General features: G+C 45.2%; 1 protein-coding gene across 2 annotated transcripts in view; it reads right to left on the reverse strand.

Moving 5' to 3' along the window:
- The window catches only part of LOC147124951 (transmembrane protein 182-like), a 41,350-nt gene extending 26,424 nt beyond the window's left edge, over positions 1-14,926 (reverse strand). The window contains exon 1 of one of the 2 annotated variants that reach the window (XM_085995210.1): positions 14,665-14,926. In XM_085995210.1, coding sequence (XP_085851336.1) covers positions 14,665-14,832 — 168 coding nt within the window. In that variant the 5' untranslated portion in view covers positions 14,833-14,926. The remainder of the gene's footprint in view (positions 1-14,664) is intronic. The other variant, XM_085995216.1, reaches the window with a different exon arrangement.
- Positions 14,927-18,882: the final 3,956 nt, after the last annotated feature.

An 18,882-nucleotide genomic window follows, 5' to 3' on the forward strand; every position in this document is an offset into this window, starting at 1 on the left:
GATCAAGGCCAGAGACTCGGGCGTCGACCACGGGCAACCGCCCAGTCATCCAGCAGAGACTTGAGAATTGCGGGGGAGGTTGTCGAGAGCCAGGCTTGGCTTTCCAGTCGAGGTGGTCCAGCAAAACGGGCTGGCAACAGGTAGTGCGCAGACCCTTCTCTGACAGCGGCGGGCTAGAGCCCGACCGAGCGGCACAGCAAAGGGCCGAGCAGCATCGATGGGGGAGAGAGAGAGAGGGCAGAGCGCACAAGGCGCAGCCGGTGTTCAGGGGCCGAGCAGCGTCGAAGAGAGGGAGAGAGAGACGCACAGAAACCCGCGAGGCGCCGGCATTGCCACGAGGACCGCCGAGAGCGGCGTTGGCAGCAGCGCAGGAGAAGTGCGCGAAACCTACAGGGCACCGCCATTGCCACGAGAACCGCCGGGAGTGGCGTTGGCAGCAGCGGGGGAGGAAGGAAAGCATGGGAGATGCCATTTTAAGCCATTGGGAGACGCCATTTTAAACAACACCCAAAATGCTGAAGAGTGGCAGTATCACCGCGTTTGACAATGAAGTCGAAGATTGGACTACATATGTTGAACGAATAGAGGTATACTGCAAGGCAAATGAGGTGTCAGATGACAAGAAAGCGTCGGTATTGTTAAATTTAATGGGTGCAAAGACGTATGGTTTATTGCAAAATCTAGTAACCCCAACGAAGCCAATGGAAAAGAGTTTAGAAGACATAGTAACGATACCACAGGAACATTTAAACCCCACACCACTGCTGATAGCAGAAAGATTCAAGTTTCACAAACGGAACCAGCATAAGGATGAAAGCAATGCTGATTATTTAACAGATCTGCGCAAACTATCGAAACACTGCCAGTTTCGAGCGGGACTGGCATATACCTTGAGGGATATGTTTGTGTGTGGGCTTCAAAGTGAAGGAACCCAGAAACGGCTTTTATCTGAAAAGGACCTTACGCTGGGAAAAGGCTTTCAGCATTGCGGTATCATATGAAGCAGCAGCACGGGGCGCTGCAGAGATACAACAGAGACCACAAGAATATGGCACAAATGAAATATCATATGGAACAGAGAAGTGCTATCACTGCAGCAGAACAACACACGACCAGAATGATTGCTGGTTCAAAGACAAAGTGTGCAGACAGTGTGGAAAAGTAGGACACATAGCACGAGTCTGCAGGTCGGGAAAGAAAACCAGCAATAAGAAACCTACCAAAGGAAAGTACAAGAAGGTACATAAGATGACGGAGAATAGTTCAGACGAACAAAAGAGTGATAACAACTCTGAAAGCAGGGAACTGAGTTGTCTGAAACTACATAATGTGATCACAACGGAGGATCACCGAACCATTTGGGTCACTCTCAAGATAGCAGGAGTCCAGGTAAAGATGGAATTGGACACAGGATCAGCCCTAACAGTCATAAACTGACGGGACTACGAGTGGCTATTCTCCCACATACCCTTGAGAGACACAAAAATTATTTTGAAGATGTACACGGGGCAAAAAGTCTACCCCAAAGGAAAAATAAGGGTGACCGTTATATATAACGGTAAGGAAACACCAAAACTAGACCTGTATGTATTGCAAGATGGAGGACCACCATTACTGGGACGTGAATGGATCCGGAAAATACAACTGGATTGGCATTCCATACAGTCACTGACTGTGGCTGACAAAAAGGATGATGACGTTGTTGTGTCTGTGTATAATAAGACACAGACTGCAGGAGAATGGTACAACAGGTGTTTACTCAACGTGGCTCACACTGGAACTGATCTGTACAGATTACTACTCAGTGCTATATACAGGTGTGGTCACTGCTGGTACTGCAGTATACATGAGCTGTAAAAGATAGTTCCCCCCTTAAAGGTATATACATTACAATTCCTCCCCTTTTAGATTAACAGTACCATAACACTCATTTAACAATTAAATATCAAACTAATTACAATTAACACTTTTAACATGCAACATTAGCTGAAAACAGTCTATTTATATATTCAGTCTTTGGGGAGGCTTCCTGATCCTTTCTGGATAGCGCCTTTCCCGAGTGTCTTGCTCTTGGTGCGGAGGCGATTCTGGCCCCCTGTCGTCGGTTGGTTCATCAGCTTCTGATGCTACTGTTTCTGGGGTAGATGCAACCTGTACGTCGGGTTCATCACCAGGTACGTATGGGCGAGGCATGGGGTTGACTTGTTCCTGTGACTCTAGGATCTGGTCAGCATGGCGTCTCACGATGCTCTCCCCAACGTCCACTGTGTACATTAGTGGGCCCTGCCGTGTGCATATCGTTCCTGGCTGCCATTTTTCTGTTCGGTAGTCGCGGGCCAAGACTGGTTGCCCTACATTGAAGCTCCTTGTTGGCTTCTCATGGATGTGCTCGAATTGCTTACTCTCAACATCTCTTCGTACGTTTGGTTTGAGCAAATCCAGGCGAGATCTTAACCTTCGGTTAAAGAACATCATGGCTGGGGCCTGGTTGGTGACTGCATGTGTCACATTCCGGTAGGTGAACAGGAAATTGTCCACCTTGTGCTGCAGCGGAATGTTGTCATTGTACATAACCTTTATTGCCTTCTTAAAGGTTTGTACGAACCTCTCAGCCAATCCATTTCCGGCTGGATGATACGGGGCGGATGTGCAATGCCTTACCCCATTCTTTTTCAAAAACCTCCAGAACTCTTCGGACACAAACTGTGGTCCATTGTCGGAGCAAATCTGTTCTGGCAAGCCATTCCTGGCAAAAATGGTCCGTAGGGCTGCAATAGTTTTCTCCGTGGTGGTGGAGGACATTTTGATGACCTCAGGCCATTTCGAGTGCGCATCCACGGCTATTAAAAACATTGGGGCAGTAATTCGGCTCGGGTGATTGCCGCGCGTGCAAGGCCCCAAGGTGGACTTACCCGGCGCGCCGACATCTGAAATCTGGCCCGCAATGCCATTCCTGTGACTGGCCAGCTTGAGGTCCTGCGTGCGTGACCCAGCGGTGTACTTAGTGCGATGAGCCGGCTGGGATCACGTGAGCACAGGGCAACCAATGGGAGGTTGCAAAAGTTCATTCATAAGTTTGACAGTGAGAGCTGTTAAACTCATGAAAACTCCTGGCCCCAAAACACTACTTAAACCTGAAAGAAAATTTAAAAAAACATTGCACTACTTAAATGAACCATAAATAACTATGAAAAACTATTTTAAACAATAATTTTAAAATTTGAAAAAAAAATTTTTATAAAAAATCGGGGCTAAAACTAAACTTACCTTACTGTAAATTCTTTAAAAATAACAAACCTGTGGGAAAAAAAATTCTAAATTGTATTAATAGACCACTTACCTGAAAAACTAAGTACTTACGTGTGGTTTTTCTGTGTGTAAATATCGGAGGCCTTTACACACGCGCATCTCTCTCAAAATACAGGAATCCCAAGGCGCACGCGCTGCCCGATGCCGCGCATGCGTTCAGCTTCCTGAACGCCGGCATTTCCTCCGGCCAGATGCGTGAGTACCCAGACCGTACTCACGCATTTGGACCCGAATTACTGGGCCATTGAGTCTATGAATGGACCAGCAAAATCAATATGCACCCGTTGCCATGGAGATGAGGGCCACTCCCATGGGTGTAGAGGGGCCTGTGGTGGTGCATTTTGGACTTTCTGGCATCCTGAGCAACTCTTGGTCAGGTCCTCGATTTGCTTATCGATTCCCGGCCACCACACATAAGCCCTGGCTAGGCTTTTCATTTTTACCCCTCCCAGATGACCCTCATGAAGCTCATTGAGCACTCTATCCCTTAACTTGGGTGGAATTACCACTCAGGATCCACACATCAAGGTCCCCCGGCACACTGACAGCTGTTCTCTCCTTGTCGAGAATGCTGGCAACAGTGAGTCACCATGTGCTGGCCATCCCTTCACCGTCAAATCATATACCCGAGACATTGTCGGGTCATTTCGGGTTTCCTTTTCAATACAAGCGTTAGTTACCGGTAGGTATTCAACTATAGTCGAATGGAATATTTCGACAGAATCCACTGCTGGTGCTTCCTCCGCAGTAGCAAGTGGCAGGCGTGATAGCCCATCAGTATTTCCATGCTGTTTTGTGCCCTTATATTCAATCTCATAGTGGTGCGCCCCTAGAAAAAGTGACCATCTTTGTAGTCGTTGCGCAGTCATCACCGGAACGCCCTTCTTCGGATTAAAAATGGAGACAAGAGGCTGGTGATCAGTCAGCAAGGTGAATTTCTGCCCGTGCAGATCGTGATTGAACTTTTTCACTCCCCACACTAGGCTGAGGGCCTCCCTGTCAATCTGGGCGTAGTTACGCTCGGCTGAGGTTAGTGATCATGACGCAAAGGCTATTGGCCTCTCTGAGCCGTCCGAGAATTTGTGCGACAGCACCGCTCCAATGCCGTAGGGTGACGCATCACATGCCAACCGAATTGGCAATGCTGGGTTGTAATGGGCCAATACCTCTTTCGATGTGATTAGTGTTTTGCTCGTCTGGAAAGCTCATCTACATTCGTCACTCCACTTCCATGGCACCCCAGTTTGCACTAGGGTGTTCAGTGGGTGTAGTATTGTAGACAAATTTGGCAAGAACTTATGGTAGTAGTTTACCAGCCCGAGGAACGACCTCAGTTTGACACATTTTCCGGTGCTGTAGCCTTGACTACTGCCTCAATCTCAAAGACTGAATATATAAATCGACTATTTTCAGCTAATGTTGCATATTAAAAGTATTAATTGTAATTAGTTTGATATTTAATTGTTAAATGAGTGTTATGCTACTGTTAATCTAAAAGGGGAGGAATTGTAATGTACATACCTTTAAGGGGGGAACTATCTTTTACAGCTCATGTATACTGTATTACCGGCAGTGACCACACCTGTATATAGCACTGAGTAGTAATCTGTACAGATCAGTTCCAGTGTGAGCCACATTGAGTAAACACCTGTTGTACCATTCTCCTGCAGTCTGTGTCTTATTATACACAGACACAACAGTTAGAGTATCACAGCACTCACTCTTTTTAGGTGAAGTCCTGAGAGAATATCCGGGAAAAATGTTGATGTGTCTCAAATGTCCTCTTCAAACGCAGTGTATTCAGTCGATTTTACTCAGCTAGTGAACAGTGAAAGCTGAGCATGGCTTTAAGAAGGGTTTGAAACACTCAGCAACGACTTGTTTACTCCTGTTCTGCTGGTCGCTGTTAGGAGGGTCATTAAATGAAATGTTACCCACCAAAATGGCGTGCAGCCTTTTTAATGAGCGCTACCCGGCAATTTAATTGTCAATCAACCCTTAGCGATCCTCTGGGCGGCGGTTCCTAGTGTTGGCTTCAACTCCTTTACCAAAATGGAGTCTGGCGCTTAATGCGAGCTAAACTGTCATTGCAGCTTAAGACCCCATCTTGCCACCCCTTTACCTCTTTAGCGGAGTGGGCCTTTGGCGTAGCGGTAGCATCCCCGCCGCTGGGCCAGAAGGCATAGGGTTTCGAACCCCGCTCCAGACAGTCCCGGCAAGTGGAGTCGGAGCTCCGGCTCTAAAATTCTGGGTTGACATCCAGCGGGATATTTGCGTCTGTGGTTGTGGGTGGCCCCCACCCTCGTATGGGTTGTGGGAGCCCGTAAAACCCTCCCGCCATAGGACTAACCACCCTAATGGCTGGTACGAAGATGGTTACGGTCACGGAAGGAGCGTTAATCGCAGCCAGAAATCCTTCCACCACTTCATACAGTTCCCCAAAGGGAACAGTGTGAAGACACGTACGACGACAACCTCTTTAGCACCTAAAGTATTCGGCCAAAATCACCCCCTAGGGGTTTTGTTTAGGTAAATTGGGAGAACCTATTTCCTCTGGTTGGTGAGTTGGTAACTAAAGGGCATTAATTTAAAACCAGCATCAAAAGCTTGATGGGATGAGTTGGAGAATTGTCTTTTATGCATGGGGTTGTTAACACATGGAATGCCAGAAACAGTAGTGGAAGTACTATCCGTAATTGTTTTTAAAAAGGAATTGGTTAAGTATTTGAAATAAAATTATTGTGTATAGGGAAAGGTTGAGGGAACGGAATTAAGTGGATAGCTCTTTCAGAGAGCGGGCAGAGGTATGATTAGCCAAATGGCCTCCTTCTGTGTTATGACTAATTTCTCCTTCATACTAGTCCCCAAAACTGTACTATACTGGATGAGCATATTAAATAAAATTAAATATTTATTTTTGTATGCCCAACATTTTCACTTGTTCAATTATTGCAGCAATTTAGGTTTATGGTATTTTTGTAAAACTACTGGGCGTTCCACAGTGTTTCCGCACGGGGAGTCACAACCAAATGCAGTGCTCGGGTCAAGTAGGGTTAAAAGGGATGGGGATAACTGGACCCAGGCAAGGGGAGGGGGTAGGTGGGAGGAGCAGAGAGGGGTAGAGGAGGAGGATGGAGTATGGGGAAGTGAGAGAGGAGGGGAGGGGAGGAGACGAGGGTGTGGAGGTCAATTTTCTTCTCAGTGGGTAGGAGGCAGTTGACTGTATGAGGGGTGAGGTGGGGGGGATCAGGCCCCAGTTCCTTCTCCATGTGGGAAAGGGTGGGGGAATATTATAAATTGCAATGTTGCTTCACTTGAGCAAAGCTACTCCAAAGTCAGTGAGCATGGATCAAACCCTCACTTTTTTATTGAACAAATGTACAAATCTAGCTTCAATAACTATAGTGTATGTGTGAAGAGCTAGGAACCCAAACAAAGGGGAAGGGATGGCAGGGAAACATTTATTGGGAGTGGCCCTTAATCATCTGGGTATTAGATAGAAAGCAGAGACTAGGGGTAAAGAGTAGTTATTCAGATTGGAGGTAGAAAGCGGTGTTTCAAAAGGATCAGTGCTGGGACCCCAGTTATTCATCATTTACATTAATGATTTGGACTGAGGAAGAATACAATATAATACAAGAAGACATTGGCCCAGAAATTCGGGTTGAGGGCTTCCCGCGGGGTGTAAGCCCCAGACCTGCACTTACCTTGCGCGCCGGCCGTTGAGCTGTGGGCCCCATGGAATTGCGATCCTGGGCCTTCTCCAACTGCCGGCGCGCAGTGCTTGCGTATCCCAGGGGCGCAGTTAGTTCGATGTGTCGCCTGGGATCACGTGGTCCATGGGGAGCCAATCGGAGCAGGGAATGCTTCATTCATAACTTTGACAGGAAGGGCTGTCAAACTTATAAATAATATAAGACCCAAAACATCACTAAATCTTCAAATAAATTTTTTTTTAAATCACATTTTTAAAATAAACATAAGAACATAAGAAATAGGAGCAGGAGTAGGCCATACGGCCCATCGGGCCTGCTCCGCCATTCAATAGGATCATGGCTGATCTGAATCTAGAATCACGTCCACTTCCCTGCCCTCTCCCCGTAACCCCTAATTCCCTTATCTGCTAGGAAACTGTCTATCTCCATTTTAAATTTATTTAATGTTGCAGCTTCCACAGCTCTCTGGGGTAGCAAATTCCATAGATTTACTACCTCTGAGTGAAGAAGTTTTTCCTCATCTCAGTTTTGAAAGGGCAGCCCTTTATTCTAAGATTATGACCCCCAGTTCTAGTCTCACCCATCAGTGGAAACATCCTCACCGCACCCACCCGATCAAGCCCCCTCACAATCTTATATGTTTCGATAAGATCGCCTCTCATTCTTCTGAACTCCAATGAGTAGAGTCCCAACCTACTCAACCTTTCCTCATACGTCAACCCCCTCATCTCTGGAATCAACCGAGTGAACCTTCTCTGAACTGCCTCGAGAGCAAGTATATCTTTTCTTAAATATGGAAACCAAAACTGCACGCAGTATTCCAGGTGTGGCCTCACCAATACCCTGTATAACTGCAGCAAGACTTCCCTGTTTTTATACTCCATCCCCCTTGCAATAAAAGCCAAGATTCCATTGGCCTTCCTGATCACCTGCTGCACCTGCATACTAACCTTTTGTGTTTCATGCACCAGGACCCCCAGATCCCTTTGTACTGTAGCACTTTGCAGTTTCTCTCCATTTAGATAATAACTTGCTCTTTGATTTTTTTCTGCCAAAGTGCATAACCTCACACTTTCCAACATTATATTGCATCTGCCAAATCCCTGCACACTCACTTAGCCTGTCTATGTCCTTTTGAAGGTTTTTTATGTCCTCCTCACTCACTGCTTTCCCTCCCATCTTTGTATCATTGGCAAACTTGGATATGTTGCACTCGGTCCCTTCCTCCAAATCATTAATATAGATTGTAAAGAGTTGGGGTCCCAGCACTGACCCCTGCAGAACACCACTAGTTACTGATTGCCAGCCCGAGAACGAACCATTTATCCCAACTCTTTGTTTTCTGTTAGATAGCCAATCTTCCACCCATGCCAGTATATTACCCCCAATCCCATGATTTTTTTATCTTGATCAGTAATCTTTTGTGTGGAACCTTGTCAAATGCCTTTTGGAAGTCCAAATACACTACATCCACTGGTTCCACTTTATCCACCCTGTATGTTACATCCTCAAAGAATTCGAGCAAATTTGTCAAACATGACTTTCCCTTCGTAAAACCATGCTGACTCTGTCCTATTAAATTATGTTTATCCAAATGCTCTGTTACTGTTTCCTTAATAATGGACTCCAACATTTTGCCAACCACAGATGTTAGGCTAACTGGTCTATAGTTTCCAGCTTTTTGTCTACTTCCCTTCTTAAATAAGGGTGTTACATTAGCAGTTTTCCAATCTGCCGGGACCTTTCCTGAGTCCAGGGAGTTCTGGAAAATGATCACCAATGCATCCACAATCCCTACCGCCACTTCTCTCAAGACCCTAGGATGTAGGCCATCAGGTCCGGGGGATTTATCCGCCTTAAGTCCCATTATTTTACTGAGTACCATCTCCTTAGTGATTTTAATCGTGTTTAGCTCTTCCCCCCCCATTGCCCCCTGTTTGTCCAGTGTTGGGATATTTTTAGTGTCCTCTACTGTAAAGACTGATACAAAATATTTGTTCAGCGTCTTTGCCATCTCCATGTTCCCCACCACTAGTTTCCCGGTCCCATCCTCTAAGGGACCAACCTTCACTTTAGCCACCCTTTTTCTTTTTATATAGCTGTAGAAACTCTTGCTATCTGTTTTTATATTTTTTGCTAGTTTACTTTCATAATCTATCTTCCCTTTCTTAATTAATCTTTTAGTTATTGTTTGCTGGCTTTTAAATGCTTCCCAATCTTCTATCCTCCCACTAGATTTGACTACTTTATATGCCCTTGTTTTCAGTCGAACACTATCCTTTATTACTTTACTAAGCCACGGATGGCTGTCTTTTCTTTTACTCCCCTTTTTCCTCAGTGGAATATATTTATCTTGAAAGATGTGAAATATCTCCTTGAATGTAGAGCACTGCTCTTGTACCGTCTTACACTTTAATCTGTTTTCCCAGTCCACTTTAGTCATTTCTACTCTCATACCTTCATAATCTCCTTTATTTAAGCTTAGTACGCTGGTTTGAGATCCAACTCTCTCACCCTCAAACTGAATTTGGAATTCAACCATATTACGGTCACTCATTCCAAGGGGATCCTTTACTAGGACATTTTTATTAATCCTGTCTCATTACACAGGACCAGATCTAAGATTGCCTGCCCACTGGTTGGTTCAGTTACATACTGCTCAAGGAACCCGTCCCTAATACACTCTATGAACTCTTCCTCAATGCTGCCATGCCCAATTTGATTAGTCCAGTCAATATGAAAGTTAAAATCCCCCATGATTATAGCTGTTCCCTTATTACAAGCCCCAACTATTTCCTGATTTATACTCCGACCAACAGAGTTGCAACTGTTAGGAGGCCTATAGACTACGCCCACTAGTGACTTTTTCCCCTTATTATTCCTTATCTCCACCCAAACTGTTTCACTATCCTGATCCTTTGACCCAATATCATTTCTGGCTATTGCAGTGATTCCATCCTTGATTAACATAGCAACCCCACCTCCCTTTCCTTCCTGTCTGTCCTTCCTAATTGTCAAATACCCTTGTATGTTTAGTTCCCAGTCATGATTATCTTGCAGCCATGTTTCTGTAATGGCCACCAGATCATACCCATGTGTAGTTATTTGTACTGTCAACTCGTCAGTTTTGTTATTAATGCTGCGTGCATTCAGATAAAGAACTTTCAAATATGTTTTCTGACAATTTATTCCTGCTTTTACCCCTTTTACTACTTTACCTTTCTCATTATACATTCTGTCCCTTCCTGACATGCTCTGGTTTTTAATTCCCCCACTGCTACCTTGCTCTATTGCCTCTCCGCTGTCATTTTTATTTTTCGCTCTCTTAAAACCTCCCCCCGACTAATTAGTTTAAAGCCCTCTCTACAGCCCTAGTTATCTGATTCGCCAGAATTCTAGTCCCAGCACTGGCCAAGTGAAGTCCGTCCCAACCGAACAGCACTCTCCTGTCCCAGTACTGATGCCAGTGTCCCAGGAAGCAAAACCCATTTCTCCCACACCAGTCTTTGAGCCACGCATTTAACTCTCTAATTTTATTTACCCTAGCCAAATTTGCACGTGGCTCAGGTAGTAATCCTGAGATTATTACCCTTGTGGTTCTGCTTTTTAATTTGGCCCCTAGCTGCTCAAACTCCCTCAGCAGAACCTCCTTCCTTGTCCTATCTATGTCGTTGGTACCAACATGGACCACGACAACTGGATCCTCCCGCTCCCACTCCAAGATTCTCTCCAGCCCAGAGGCGATGTCCTTAACCCTGGCACCGGGCAGGCAACACAGCCTTCGGGACTCTCGCTCTCGGCTGCAAAGAACTCTATCTATCCCCCTAACGATACTATCCCCTACCACTACAATATTTCTTTTAACTCCCCCCACTTGAATGGCCCCCTACTCCACGGTGCTGTGGCCAGGTTGCTCATCCTCCCTGCAGTCCCTGTTCCCATCCTCACAGGGAGCAAGTGCCTCAAACCTGTTGGACAAGAGCAAGGGCTGCGGCTCCTCCAACACTACCTCCTGGATCCCCGTACCTGCCTCACTTCTAGTCACACCATCCTGACCCTGGCCACGGACTACATCTGAATTAATTAATCTAATTGGTGTGAATACCTCGTGATACACAGAGTCCAGGTAACTCTCCCCCTCCCTGATGTGTCTCAGTGTTTGAAGCTCGGACTCCAGCTCTTCAACACAGAGCCGGAATTCCTCGAGCAGCCAACACTTACTGCAAATGTGATCACCGTGAGCATCAATGGTGTCCACCAGCTCCCACATATTGCAGCAGCAACACATCACCTGATCTCCCATTCTATGTAATTAATTAAATTTATTAATATTATTTTTAAATACCCTCTGCTCCGATTCTAGATGAATATCGCACCTTAGAAAGTATAAACCACAGAGTTCAAGCTTAAAAAGAGAGAAATACTTACCAACCAATCACTTACTCGCTTTCTGGTGACGTCACACTTGGATTACTTTTTACCTCTCTCCTTCCCTCCGAGTTCCGAGTTCGGAGATTGGTATGCCTTACCTGGTCTCTGGGGCCTTTTATAGCCCAGCTCTGCCGCTCGAGATTCCCGCCAACGCTGTGAGGCCTTACCTGGTCTCTGGGGCCTTTTATAGCCCCGCTCTGCCGCTCGAGATTCCCGCCGACGCTGTGAGGCCTTACCTGGCCTCTGGGGCCTTTTATAGCCCCGCTCTGCTGCTCGAGATTCCCGCCGAGGCTGTGAGGCCTTACCTGGTCGCTGGGGCCTTTTATAGCCCCGCTCTACCGCTCGAGATTCCCGCCGACGCTGTGAGGCCTTACCTGGTCTCTGGGGCCTTTTATAGCCCCGCTCTGCCGCTCGAGATTCCCGCTGACACTGTGAGGCCTTACCTGGTCTCTGGGGCCTTTTATAGCCCCGCTCTGCCGCTCGAGATTCCCGCTGACGCTGTGAGGCCTTACCTGATCTCTGGGGCCTTTTATAACCCCGCTCTGCCGCTTGAGATTCCCGCCGACGCTGTGAGGCCTTACCTGGTTTCTGGGGCCTTTTATAGCCCCGCTCTGCCGCTCGAGATTCCCGCCGACGCTGTGAGGCCTTACCTGGTCTCTGGGGCCTTTTGTAGCCCCGCTCTACCGCTCAAGATTCCCGCCGACGCTGTGAGCTATAAATTACATGAAATAACTATTTGAAACAATAATTTAAATTTTTGAAAAAAATAGTTTTATTTTCTAACGGGGCTAAAAATAAACTTACTTTTCTTTAAAGTATTTAAAAATAATAAACCTGTGGAAAAAATGTTTTAATTTTAATTAATTCACCACTTACCTTGCAAAAACCAGGCCTTGCGACTGCTTTTTACATGTCTAACTTCTGGAGGCTTACCTTCCTGGGAAAACCTGCAAAAAAAAGTACGTTCAATGCGCACGCGCAGACTCTCCTGCGCACGCATTCGACCTCTGAACCCCTTCTTTCAGGGGAACAGAAGTGCCGGTTTCCCGCGCATGCACAGTGCATGCAGGAAACCGGCACTTCCATTGGGCTTATGGGTAAGTACCCCGTGCGTACTCACCCGTGGAGACCCGAATTTCTGGGCCATTAGAAAACTTGTAAACTGGGCAGTTAAGTGACAAATAAACTTTAACATAGATGCACTTTGGTAGGAAAAACAGAAATATCACCTACACCTTAAAAAATAAGAAACTGAATGGGGTAGATGAGCAAAGGGATCTAGAGATCTAGTGATACAGGTGAACAAATCATTAAAAGCAGAATCATAGGTTAGCAAAGCAATTAAAAATGCTAACAAAGCACTGGGATTTATTTCTAGGCGTGTAAAACTCAGAAGTACTGAAGTTATGTTAAACTTGTATCGGATCATGGTTAGGCCGTACTTAGAATATTGTGCACAGTTCTGGTCTCCATACAATAAAAAGGACATAGAAGCACTGGAGAAAGGTCAAATCAGATTTACAAGGCTATTACCAGAACTGAGAGGTTACAGCTATTGGAAGAGATTGAACATATTGGAGCTTTATTCTTTAGAAAAAAGAAGACTTAGAGGTGACCTGATAGAAGTCTTTAAAATTATGAATGGGTTGGATTGGGTAGATGTGGAGAGAATGTTTCCACTTGTGAGAGAATCCAAAACTAAATGCAATATATTTACTAATAAATCCAATAGGGAAATAAAGATAATTTTCTTTACCCAGAGAGTGGTTAGAATGTGGAACTCGTTACCACAGGAAGTGGTTGAGGCAAATAGCTTAGATGCTTTCAAAAGGAAACTAGACAAGTACATGAGAGAAAAGGGAATAGCAAGATATGCTGACAGGTTGAATTGAGGTCGACGGAATGGGAGGAGACTAACGTGGCGTATAAACAACAACACAGACAAGTTGGGCCAAATGGCCTGTTTCTGTGCTGTATTTTCTATGTAATTCTAAGTAATATTAGCGCTGGACTGTACATATTTCAGGAAGGGGTTCCAGATTTAACAGCACAGTTCACCTTTGGCACTCATTCCACAACCATTCTGCTTCACTGCAGCTATATTCAATGGTTTATGGCCCTAATTTCCAACCTCAGTGTTCAATAATGATCTCCAGCTTCTGAATCAACAAGTAAAGCCCCATTAAAAATCTAGTCCAGATTAAGAAATACATCCACCTACCCAAGCATTAGATGAGGTTTGCAGAGACCGAGTACGTGTTAGTCTGCGCACCAGCTGCTTTCAGTAGCTCTACATCTGATCAAGTGTCTGTGGTTACTGTGCTTTTTGCCAATTCCTGTTTTTACTTCTACATTATCTTCTAGAATATCAACTAACTGTAGGGAATAAATCTGGAGAAATAACTATGACTTATTAAAATTAAGTTACGTTTGTAATGTTTTTATGCTGCAATCAGAGCTACATTGACCTGTTGCCACTGAAACTATGTGGCAGATCGATACTGAGGTCTGTTTTCTATACCTCATGTGGATTTCTGCTGCATTGGATTTCAAAAATGAAGCGTCTTTCACATGATAGAAATATTTAATTATAAAATAGTTAACCAGGCCCCAGAAAAGGAAGGAGAGCCTCTCCATTGCAGCCTGAAAGACATATGCGCAAGTGTACTGCCAGTGTATCTCCTGTAAACACCTTGTTAGAGAATGTTGAACCAATCTTAAATGTCTTTAACATTTTTCAACAGCTATGCTTACACCTTGCTTTTGTTAATTGTTAAATGATTGACTGGCTTTCCTGTTTGGATTTGTAACATTTTTCTTCGTGAAATAAAGAAAAGCCTCTACAGGAATTAAAGGAGTTCCCCTGTTTTTGGGGTACATATTTGCCTGATGTTAGACCTCACTACAATTTCCTGTCTCAATACTCAGCAACTTTCAATGTGTAGTCCAGATCATCACTCTTTAGTGAAGTGAAAGATCAAACCTGTAGCCCAACAGTTTAAGACACAATATATTGGTACTCAAAAGAGGCAGCACTGCTTTTGCGAGGATGGGAAGAATGAGGCTGAGTTGCACCATTGCGCTGAGCTACAATTGGAGTTCCGTCTCCTTCAGTGTAACTTGTACCGTTGTAGCGATTTGCAATGCCTGGCTGATCTGCTTGGCAAATTTAAATACAACTTGGGAAACCGAAGGCCTCCAAACTCACCGGTGCGGTAGCTGTGGGCCTGGATATTACATTCTCAGATCCGTGTCCATACGCTTCACAGTTCTCAGTTGCTAGGAGCCAGTAATCCGTCCCAAACGCCACCAGAAAGAGCAGCAGCCCAATAGCTCCAATGAGCCCTGCTACGAAGGCAATTACACTGACTTTCATGGTCAAGCAAAACTTTGCGAGTGGGATAAAGCTTTTAGCTGGAAGCTAACTCTGCAGTGTGTGTGTGTGTGAGAATGAGACGGCTATTTTAGGAGATAGATCAACTTCATTTGGTAACTGGTGTAAGTTTCACAGGGGTGTGGCCCAACATATGTTAAAATAGATGACCTTGTCGGGTAAACAGATGACAATGAAAAAATGTAACTGCTGTTGTTAAAAGGGATTACTTGATGTAATAACGTATAATATAGTTGAAATGCTTCTTATTCGATTTTCTTTCGAGAAGTAGTTTAGAAACTGAAGGCACCAGCGCTGAGGAGAGCTGGCCTCGCTCCCATGGAATGGGATATTGCTTTAATACTAGTGCTTCATGCCAGCTATCTGGTTCCCATGTGCAATGGATCATCGGGAAAAAATATAGCATGGCAAATGCCACAGATAAATGTATCCCTCCCTCAAGATTTAACACAAGAGTGTAACTTATTTGGGGGGAAATGGAAATGCAGCCACAGCCCAAACTAAAGACTGGAAATGATTATGAGCGACTGGAACATCTAACAGACCCATCTCAAATTCCAATCTCCATTACTTAAATGGAGGCTTCAACCAGCTTATTTTAAGTGAATTAACCCTCATATTAAAATAGTGTAGAGAGAGATTTGGTATAAATGTATTAATCTTTCCTACGATAACGTCGCCGATGGTCTTTTGCAAACTTACATCTCCCATAAGTAAACAACACCCTAACATTAAATCAAGCAGGAAACCAATCATGTTTTCTTATGGTTCCAGAATCCATATAGATATGGTATGCCTTTCACACAACAAACATCACCTGCTGTCCGATTAGCTACAGTGCTCAGGGTCGGCATGGAGAGAGAGACAACCGTGTATGTAATAACCCAGGATAATAGGACTGCAGCTGAGAATCTGACCGTGACTGTTGAAGGATGAATAGGTTTAGGAGAGAGCATGACTCTAGGAGATTTTGTGCTACAAACAGCTTCTGATGACAGGAAACAGTTTCCCCCTCCCCTTGCTACTGCAACCTACTCCCTATTATATTACATTGGCTGTTGGGACTGCAGCAGATGCATTAGGAGATTCAGCTTCTGAATTGCCAGTGTGAGTGTTTTTTTTTATTTGTTTATGTGATCAGGGCATCGCTGGCAAGGCCAGCATTTATTGCCCATCCCTAGTTGCCCTTGAGAAGGTGGTGGTGAGCCACCTTCTTGAACCGCTGCAGTCCATATGGTGATGGTACTCCCACAGTGCTGTTAGGTAGGGAGTTCAAGGATTTTGACCCAGCGACGATGAAGGATCGATGATATACTTCAAAGTCAGGATGGTGTGTGACTTGGAGGGTAACTTGGAGGTGGTGGTGTTCCCATGTGCCTGCTGCCTTTGTCCTTCTAGGTGGAAGAGGTCGCGGGTTTGGGAGGTGCTGCCGAAGAAGCCTTGGTGAATTGCTGCAGTGCATCTTGTAGATGGTACACACTGTAGCCACGGTACGCCAGTGGTGGAGGGAGTGAATGTTTAAGGTGGTGGATGGGGTGCCGATTAAGTGGGCTGCTTTGTCCTGGATGGTGTCGAGCTTCCTGAGTATTGTTGGAGCTCCACTCATCCAGGCAAGTGGACAGTATTCCATCACACTCCTTGATGGATGTACAGTCTTAGTTGGCTTGCCAGTAAAGTACTCCATCTCATTATGTGGCTGATGCAAAGGTAGAATAATGTATAATGTTTTCCAGCTTCACTGTTACATCAGCTTCATTCCAACCAATATGGGGGAGAAATTTTAGGCACTACGCAGCCTCCTAAAGCTCAAAAATGGTGTCTGAAATGTGCGCACACACTTTCGACAAGTAGTACATCGGATGCCATCTTGGTAAAGGGGTTTGCGCGCGCACGCACCTGACAATCACTGGCAGCATGCAGAGCAGACAGATTATAATGCGAATCAGTGTGCAACGCTGATTTGACGGCAGTGCTGCCATTTTCAAATACCACGCTCCAGCTTACACCCTGTCTTAACCTCGCACAGATGAACTTGACATTAAATAGCATGAAGGATGCACCACCAGCGCTATTTAAAGGGATCATGACCTACTTACAGATTGGTTGCTGGATTATTTCTTCTGGTTGCTGGTGCAATTGTTTGTGTTTTTGGACCTTTCCTATACTTGACAAAAGTTTGAATGGTCTACAGGGAGTGGTCTGGCTGGTGCTGAAGAAATTTCTTTCATTTAAAAGCTTGTGCTGGAACAAGTTGCTTCCATGGGTGGCCTGCTAGAGTTTCCTCTGGGAATTAAGCATGACTGGGAGAATGAAGAGAGGCCATGCAGAGCAGGACAAGCTGCTAGAAGAGTGAGGAGGAGGAGGGGGAGAAGGGCTCTCAGCAGGAGGCCATATCCACCAAGGTTCTTTTGGGAGCAATTCTCTCACCTCAACTTCAGTGAGAACCAATGCTTGAGATGTCCTCATTTCATTAAAGAGGTCGTGACTGAAATCTGTAGAATTCGCAAAATTAATATTGTACTATAAGGGCCCTCTGGCAGAAGAGGCCTTAATTTTAAAAGACTGTTTTAAAAGAAGCCCAGAAAAGGGACACACAAAATGGCCACCAGACCCCGTGACTAGCTTATTGGGACACTTTAAAATGGTTCCCGCAGTCCCCAGACAGCCTTTGTGGATTCAACCCACAGTAAGTTCTGGAAGCCGTTTCTGAGAGAACGAAACCAGACACATACACATACATAAAGATTGGACGCAGATCCAGTCAGATCGGCCTGTAGATAAAGGCCATCTAAATGTTTACCCAGACAAAGGGGAACAGTTCCATATTCATAAAGAACGCATCAAGGACCCGTTAAAGACATCAAGAAGACATTAAAACATTACCAGGTCATTCCAGACCAGAGGTGGCCATCACCGGCCATTCCAAAAACAGTTTAAATATAATAACTACCCCGCTGTGCCATAAGCCTGCCAAAAGTTAAACAAAGACTAACCTTGATTTGGCGGGAGATAGAGGCTTCTTCTGAGAAGTATAATTGGAGACACCGGGGGTAGCGAAAGAGATGCTCCATCTTAGATAGGACCTCCGGTAATAGCCGTTACCTTCGATAGCAGCTGGAGTTCGGAGAAGAAGACGGTTCGAGTCAGCGTCCCGCCCCGGGGTAAAACATCGGGAGATCATCGACCAACCCCGGGCCGTTGACGAAACGGGAGGGTAGAAAAACTACCGAAGAAACCTATATGAAAGCTGGCTAGGGGCTTCCAACCGTGGTCAAGCAGATGATCTCTGCCGACATCCAGGCCCGTCAGTGTCCAGCCTGCCCGTGACCTTCACCTTGAGAGAGAGAGAGAAAGAGGTGTGGCGCAGCCTGCTGTGGCTCCACTGACCACGAGGAAACAGGATGCCTGAGGGGATCAAAACACAGACCTGTTTCAAAACTCTATATTTTTTCAACTGGATTGGTGAGCATGTTTCTGGCCCTTCATAATCGGATCTAGATAGGTTAAAGGGGGTGGTCATTTTGGTATAATTAACATGAGTTGTTGTCCCTCGATGTTCCGTGTGTTTCTCCATTTCATGATGACTTTTGTAAAGTATAATATGCCTGTATCTATTTTAGTCAGTAATGTATTGTTATGATTTGTTTTTCCCTCCCATGTACCCTCTTATTTGCTTGCATTTGATTTGTTTTTCCTTATGCAATAAAATTTCATTTTGTTTCATTAAACTTGGTCTATAAGAGTATTCTCTGCATTGTAGTTCCTGCACCTAAGTCCAGTGTCTAGAACCTAAGGGGTGAGTGGGTCGAACCACTCGAGGTTTTACTGTGCAAAAGAGAGAGAGAGGCCTCTGGCGAGAGAAACCGCTGCGATCTCAGAGAGGAAAACCCCTTACAGAAAATGGCGACCGCGGCAGGGCACTGGCAGCAGGATTGCAATGTATTAGACCCAGGTTTGAATGATCGAAATGCAATGGATGAGAGGATAGCGGATTATGTCTTTGGTAAGGTAAATCTCACTAAGCAGTGGATT

This window comes from Somniosus microcephalus, chromosome 1, assembly GCF_052327205.1.
Source record: "Somniosus microcephalus isolate GS21.2 chromosome 1, FLI_Smic_1.0, whole genome shotgun sequence".
NCBI lineage: Eukaryota > Metazoa > Chordata > Chondrichthyes > Squaliformes > Somniosidae > Somniosus > Somniosus microcephalus.